Below are 8,032 nucleotides of genomic sequence, written 5' to 3' on the forward strand. Positions count from 1 at the left end.
GGATGGAGCGCATTTGGCAAGCACTCGCAGATTATGACTAGCAGCTTACCGGTATCGCTCAAGAGGAAAGTATACAAGAGTTGCATCTTGCCTGTACTCACCTATGGGGCTGAAACGTGGAGGCTAACCAAGAGAGTTCTACTTAAGTTGAGGACAACCCAGAGGGCTATGGAGCGAAGAATGGTAGGGGTAATATTAAGAGATAGAAAGCGTGCAGAGTGGGTCAGAGAAATAACTCAAGTTACCGACATTCTAGTAGAAATTAAGAAGAAGAAATGGACATGGGCAGGACATGTAGTGCGAAGAGAGGATAACCGATGGTCGCTGAGGGTAACAAACTGGATTCCAAGGGAAGGAAAGCGTAGCAGGGGGCGGCAGAAAGTTAGGTGGGCGGATGCAGCTAGCACAGAACCGGGTTAAGTGGAGAAATATGGGAGAGGCCTTCGCCCTGCAGTGGGTATAATCAGGCTGATGATGATGATGATGATGATGATGATGATGATGATGATGAAGGTGTTAGTGATTCGGTGTGCGTGTTTCTTGTTGCCCTAGACGATGCCGGTTTAAGATACAAATCAGGAGCCATTGATAATTTATTATTTTTTAGTAGAAAGAGGAATTTTAGCCTCTGTATTCTGCGCCGAGATTCAAGGGACTGTATGTTATGTTTAAGCATTAGGGTAGATGGTGAGTCAGTGCTGCGATATTTAGAAAGCCTTGCGTTGAATTCTTTCGAGAACATTAATGTTAGTTTTAGTGTGTGGATCCCAAACAGTGCACGCGTACTAAAGTTTAGGTCTAATCATGGTGTTATATGCTAGCTGTTTGACGTCGGAATGAGCTTGTTTTAACTTATGTCTTAGAAAACAAAGGTTACGGAAAGAAGATGAGCATACAGTGTCAATATGTTTGTTCTAGCTAAGTTTATTCGTTAATGTTACACCGAGGTATCTGTAATCTTCGACTTCTGAAAGGTTCCGGGTGGGAAGACTGTATGAAAAAGAATGGCGGTTCTTTTTGTTCGTAATCCGCATAAATACTGTCTTGTCAGCATTTAATTCCATTCCCCATTTATTACACCATTCGCTAATACTATATAAGTTAGAATTAAGTAAAATCTGGTCGCGTGGAACTATAATTTCATTATAGAAAGCACAATCACCGGCAAACAATCTAATTTGAACAGGGTGAGTAATGACGTCGGTAATATCATTAATATAGATAAGAAAGAGTAGTGGCCAAAGGACACTGCCCTGCGGGACACCGGAGGTTACTGGAAGTTGGCTGGAACAGTGACCATCGATACTGACATATTGAAATCGGTCGGATAAATAAGCTGAAACCCAGTTAATAATAAATGAAGGGAGACCAATCGTTTCTAGTTTATGGATAAGTTTACTGTGCGGAACTAAATCAAAGGCTTTCTTAAAATCTAGAAATATGACGTCTACTTGGCCGGAATGGTCAAGAACCTGAGCAAAATCGTGAATGACAGATGTAAGCTGGGTGACTGTGGAAAAGCCTTTCCGAAATTCATGCTGGAATGGCTATATTATGTTGTCGTCAAGAAAGGTTTTTATGTAATTAGCTATAATATGTTCAAGAAGTTTACAGCATGAAGAGGTAAACGATATGGGGCGATAATTATTAAACAATGCGGCATCACCTTTCTTATGTATGGGTACTACACGGGCAACCCTCCAGTCAGAAGGCAGACTTGAAGACAAGAGAGAAGCTCGAAAAATGATCGTAAGAAAGTGAGAAATCATTTCAGCATAACGATGTAAAAAAGAATTAGGTAAATTATCAGGGCCAGGACTTGCTTTTGTTTTAAGATTCAACAACATTGCAAACACACCAGGTTGAGACACAAGATCATGTATGGGCTGTGAACAAGAAACAGGAGTTACAAAATTATCTGCAGGTGTGGAAAACACGCTGTGAAAATGTAAATTAAACTTTTCAGCAATATCTGTCTTGTTGCTGAGCAGCGCCCCCTCGTGCCTCATCGAAGGTAGGGATTTCTTCTGTTTGCTGAGAAAATTCCAGAATTTCTGAGGGGCATTATGTATAAACTTTGGCAGAATAGTTTGAAAGTAATGGCGCTTGGCCGCTGCTACTGCTTTAGTCAAAGAAACCGGCTTCATTTCAATGGTGCTGCGGGCAACACGTGCTCTTCTTAAGCGTTTGAGTCTTCTTTTTTGATGCAAGATATCCCGCGTAATCCAGGGATTAGATTTGCCAGTTCTCTTTATTCTTGATGGAATAAATTGATTGATACAATGTGTGGCCATGTGTTTAAATTTAGACCACAGAACAGACAGGTCACTTCCTTCAAAGCTGCTAAGACACAGATCTAAATAATCTACCACGCTCTCATCCCTGGCACGCGAGAAATCTTTTACAAGTACGGTTTTCGACTGTCCGGCAAGTTTATCATGAAAATCGCAAGTAAAATACACCATCTTATGATCAGACAATCCTTGATTGATCGAAACAGTAAATGTTTCAAGAGAACGGCTCACAAAAATCAAGTCAAGAACGGAATTAGATGAACCATGAATACGTGTAGCTTGTCCTACTATTTGTTTTAAATTGTTGCACAGCATGATATCAAACAAATGGCCAGAATGTGCGCAGTGACGTGAGACAGCAGAAGCTAGATCCCAGTTGATACCGGGTAAGTTAAAATCACCAACGAGAAATATGTTATTCTGTTTGAAGGATGACATGTGTTCCGACGAATCGCGTAAGAACTTAAGAGGAGAATCTGGAGCACGGTAAACCGCGACTAGATGGATGGAACGGCCCCGAAAAAGTAGCTTAAGCGAGATGCTTTCGTGATGATCGATTTGTCGAGTAAAAGATGTCTGAATATTGTTTTTAACGAGGATCGCCACTCCCCCACCTCTTGATAATCTGTCACGGCGAAATACTTGATAAGATGGGGGGAAAATGTCTTTATTTTTTATTTCCTCGCGTAGCCACGTCTCCGTGATTACAACATGCGGATTGTATCCAAGAAGAATAGATTCAAGCTGTTTGCTTTTATTGACAATGCTGCGCGCATTTATGTTTAGTAGTCTGAATTCTTTTTTTATCTGCTCACTGTGTCAGTCATTCTGTCGTGTACGTTGCGATGGCAGCTTCACCCTTGTGCTTGTGATGTCATCCCATGAAAACATTTGGCCCGCCACGACCGAATTATCACTCACCAATTTAACTTTCATTTTTCGTCCCTTTCTGCTTTGGCACTTTCCCATAAAAGTTTTCGTTTCCTAAGAGTTTCTTTCGAATAGTCGTTTTGAATAGACACATTCTTTCCTTTGAGCTTGTATGCGTTTTTAAGGACTGCCTGTTTTTCGTTATAGTCTTGAGAAAATATTACTACAGGCCTGTTGTCACTGCTTTTTCCTAAACGATGAATTCTTCCCACAGAAGAGCAATGGACATCAAGCGTTGCAGAGAAGATTTCAGTCAGGACCTTCTGTTTTAGGTCAGATTCTGTCTCATTTGGCTCCTCACATACTCCGAAAACGACCAAGTTGGAGCGCCTACTATAATCTTCCATATGAACCAGTTTTGATTTTAGGTCTTGAATAGCGCGTTCCATGTGATCAATTCGCTCAGTTTGTTTTTCGAAATCAGCAAAGCGCGTACTCAAGTCAGATATTGTTTTCTCTAAATTCTCTTGCTGCGCTCTCAGGGCTACAATCTCGGCCGTTAACTTAGTATGTGCTGTGACTGACTGCTTTAGTAGTTCTGAAGCGTTTTCATTGGAATGATCGGGTCCAGGGTTTGATTCAATATCGCCACATAAGAGTAGCGTGCAAACACAAAACACATCTTTGACAATGCTAACGCAGCGCTGTGGGCACGGCAGGACCAAAAGTCCGCGGCAGTCACTTCTAAATGTAGTGGAATAAAACTAACCTGTGCAAAGCAGACGAACAAAGCATAAGGCAACATGCCTAGGCGCGGTCCGCTGTGCCCACTGAAGCTGAATCCTGGCTGTCGGTCTTTTAAACGGGGGTCCGGAAAGGTCACTTCAGAGAAATTCAATACATTCGGAGAAATGTTTGGCAGAAATAAGGAGCCACTGAGCAGCTCGTCCCACTAACAACAGTTCAGCGAGAGGACCTTTGTTTGAAAACACTTGGCCATATCAAAATGCATTGTGGGCCGCTGAAAGGGCTGGTCGCCTAACAGCGTCAAACTTCAAGAGACTCCTTTGCTGCAGAAAACCTGAAGGACTCGTAAATATTCTATATCCAATAAAACAAGTACTCCGCCACGACGACCGAACAATGTATGGACTGCAGAATGAGGAAGTAGCAGTACAGCAGTACACTCAAATAATGCAGCTGTATGACAAAGATGTCACCGTAAGCAACACAGGCCTCCATATGTATGGAAAATATTCTTTTATTGCCGCATCCCCAGACCATCTTGTGACGGATGGAGGCATTGCTGGGCTTCTGGAGGTGAAATGTCCATCGTCAAAAGCTGGTCAGAAAGGGCTCGATGCATGCAGCGACAAAGTATTCTGTGCTGAAGTTATTAAGGGAGAAGTGCGCCTAAAGCGTACACATGCATACTTTTACCAGATACAGGGGCAACTTGGCGTCGCTCGCCAATCATGGTGCGACTCTGTGCTGTGTACTGGTCACCTCGAACTGCAGCACTATGTATCAGTTCAGAGGATTTACTTCGACAGTCAAGTGTGGGATAAACTTCTGCACGGACTTCTTTATTTTTACAAAGCTGCAGTTATTCCAGGGATTATTACACGCCGCATAAAGCGCCTCGGATTTTTGTACACAACTGGAGCTGGCTATGTACCATTTCACAAGTTCAAAGAAGGCTTTTACATTGTTGATGAGCAGGACGAGACACTGAAGCTGAAACTCAGGAAGTTAAAAGAAATATGTCTGCTTCCTTCATCGCACAGTGGCAAAAATAATGCAAAGTGTATTGAACTTTATTGACTACACGTACTTTCAAACATGAAATTTGCAACAGATGTGACATTGGAAAAAGTGCATAATCATATTTTCGCACATAAACCAGATCCAAATTGCTTCTTGATTGCAAATCTTCACTAAGGCCAACATACAGACAAGATATCATTGATTTCCTCTTTCATATGCTATTTAAAAAAGTGAACATGGACACAAATATTAGGTGACCAGCGAAACGAAAATTTAAGCTGATATGTCTGCAAATAACCTATAGCGTACTGGTGATCTACTCTGTGTCTGACTGTTCCCATCCCTTTTGGTATTCAGCAATGGCCCCTGGACGTTTGACAGCCGAGCACATACAGCAAAAATTTGGTCTGCTATATCCAGCATATTGATGGGAAATGGTTTGTAAGTATGTGATATTTTTTTATTCTGCGTATAACTCTCTCAATTTGCACTCTTGCACTTGCAACTTGTTTTGTCTCTCGAACATCATTGGCACTCGTCTGACGTTTCCAGGAATGCGAAATGGAGGCATATAAAGGTCAACATTAAGAGGAAGCACGTCAGTAACTTTGAACCCTTTGTCAACCATTACCCCATCACCTGGCTCTAACAGATCTAGAATTCCACACTCCTCGACAATAGACCTGTCACTAGTTCTTCCGCCAAATAGCGGTGACACAAAGCTGATGTAACAGTCTGGTGTGGCCTCAAATAAACACTTCATAATGTTTGCGAACTTGTAGTTTGAAAATGTTTGTCTTTGTGCATTCAGACTTGAGGGCTTCGGGATGCGCACTTCTGTTGTACCTAGAATAATCCGTGTGTTAGGATACTGCCTAAAATGGGGTGGCATATGTTGCTGCACTTCGCAAGTGTTGGAAACATGGTTATAGCAGCCAGATCTTTGTGCAGAACAACTATCCATTCTGTGAAAATGCGACTAAAGGTAGGCATGGAAACAGCAAAATTTCGTGAAATTTCTTTTGTTGCCATACATGTTCGCAGACGTACTAGAACCATAAACATCTGTGCTTCCAGAGAATGCAAATTTTGATTTTCGCTTCTGGCAAGCTTTGCGTTTCTTTCTACTACCAAATGAAGAATGTGCTTAAAAACAGGTACAGATGACTGCCCGGAACAGTAGAGCATGTCCTGTGCGTTTTCATGTTATCAATGCACAAAATTCTTGACTTCAGTTCATTATAACACGCCTGCCACTGACCAATACTTTCTTCTGCTGTTTTCAGCTCTGACAGAAGTTTACAGTTTTTGTCTGTTTCTCTAGCTAAAGCGATTCAAGTTCTTCAATCTGCTTAAGCATACATTTTGTCTTACGCTTTTCTGTTGTGGAATCATCAGTTATGCCAGTGTCAGTTATGTCATCTTCAGTGACACCATCCTCGGCCATAGCTCGCATCTGATTGCTGTCCTGCTGTGGTGGGCTCAGTGAAGATGCCCCATCACTCGGATCACAACTCGCAGCTTCTGTTTTTCTTTTCTTCGACCTTTCGGTTTCTCGCACAGAGCGTACGACGCGAGGTAGATACGTTGAGATGTGCACCTGTCCCCGGTCGAAAAATTACCAAATTGGTGGAACCACAGACACATGACGGAGGCGCGGTGGCAGCTCTATTGTTGCCGGCGCAGTGCTCCTTCCCTTAGGGCAGTGTACAGTGTTGAATGTGATATCGGGGACCAGTGGACGTTTTCTTTTGTATGCATTCTCGTAATGCTGCGTGCGCGTCTATCCCTCTGCTCATGTGCATACAGCCCTTGTGGGGTAGTAGGTGTGTCATGGCTGACCGGTGCGCTATGAAGCACAATGGGGCGCTGAGCTACAGGGGTTCAAGGGCTTGGCGAAGTTGGAATTTTCACATAGCGTTTGAGCCCCCACTGACAGCTTTGTTTCTTTTTTTTCATAAAGAACTTCAGCCGTTGTTCACGCGACATGCGTTTGTCCCGCATGCACGTTTGCGAAAGAAAACAAGGGAAAGCAGAGGTTTGGAATGTGGTAACGTCAGTGCCCTTTATATGTTTACATGGGACTCTCCTTTCCCAAGTCTTGTTAGTTAATATCCTTTCCCCAGTATTTGATTGGTGAGAAAAGTTGCCTGATTGCTTATTGGTTGCTGTCCCCGCCAAGGGCGGAAGCCGATGGCTTAAAAGTAAGCGCTCTGGATTAAACCGGGGCTGATTTCGCCCGACCAACGGGTCAGTCATGTAAATAGTTTTCCCTTGCTTGTGTCTTCTTGTTTTATTTATATATAAATAAATAGTTAATCTTTCGGTCGTGTTATCAAGTAACGTGATTGTTGCGAGTCTGAATCTTCAAGTTATCAAGAACATCGATAATATGAAGTGTTTTCTCACCTGGCCACCTGAAGGGGAAACTCAACTGGCGCAGTCGTTACAGGATCGCAACGTCTTTTTACTCGAGGCATTGGACGGAAGGTGAGAAGAACAAGTCGGTGGACAAGCTGCAGAGTAGTTCGTCCTAAAGGAGAAAACGTGAAGCTGCGTCGAGAAACTGACTTTGAGAAGCTTCAAGATCACTGATCGAGTTCGAAAGGACGTCGGAGGCTCAAGTCAGTGAGAAGCTGAAGGAGCCGGGCAACAAGCCATCGAGGATTCGAGACAACAAGCTGCTGAAAGGAACCAGGTATCCACATCGAAGGGTTCAAAGCAAGACCCAAGTCGAGCAAGGTCCAAGGCGGTGAGCTGCTGAGGGACCAGGAGTAACTCGTGGGCGTCTATACCATCCCGGGAGCCCGCTGTCATCACGCCGAGTGTGGCAGCAGTGCTGTCGAGGGAGCATCGAAAGAGGTAGGACACCTTTTCGCTTTCTCCGAATTTGCCTTGTCTGTGTATGATTGTACGCTATAGGTAGATGCAATGACTAATGCAGAGATGGATGCCGCAGGGAATCGTGCAACCGGCGTCAGCAGAGCCAGTGTCAGCGACAGATCAGGCACTAGGAAATATGACGCGAGCGTTGCTGGCAGAAAAGAAGCATAGGGCTCAATTATTTGAAATTAAAAAAGTTGAAGCTCCAAATTGAGCTA

General features: G+C 43.4%; 1 protein-coding gene and 1 pseudogene across 1 annotated transcript; one reads left to right on the forward strand and one right to left on the reverse strand.

The window, feature by feature from the left end:
* The first annotated feature begins 1,460 nt into the window (after positions 1-1,460).
* LOC146210050 (uncharacterized) lies at positions 1,461-4,988 on the forward strand. The gene is made up of 2 exons (XM_084581653.1): positions 1,461-1,497; positions 4,108-4,988. Exons 1-2 carry the CDS (start codon positions 1,461-1,463, stop codon positions 4,986-4,988), a joined length of 918 nt encoding a protein of 305 aa, XP_084437779.1.
* Positions 4,989-5,204: 216 nt separating this feature from the next.
* LOC146210051 (uncharacterized) lies at positions 5,205-6,119 on the reverse strand (annotated as a pseudogene).
* Between the last annotated feature and the right edge of the window lie 1,913 nt (positions 6,120-8,032).

Source organism: Amblyomma maculatum, chromosome 1 (assembly GCF_055883805.1).
Source record: "Amblyomma maculatum isolate TAMU_Amacu chromosome 1, ASM5588380v1, whole genome shotgun sequence".
Lineage (NCBI taxonomy): Eukaryota > Metazoa > Arthropoda > Arachnida > Ixodida > Ixodidae > Amblyomma > Amblyomma maculatum.

Excerpts from the sequence above, each read along its gene's own strand:
- LOC146210050 (XM_084581653.1), top strand. The coding sequence starts at position 1,461 with ATGGTCAAGAACCTGAGCAAAATCGTGAATGACAGAT. Across the intron at positions 1,498-4,107 it reads CAAAATCGTGAATGACAGAT|CTCGTCCCACTAACAACAGT; the intron begins GTAAGCTGGGTG and ends GCCACTGAGCAG.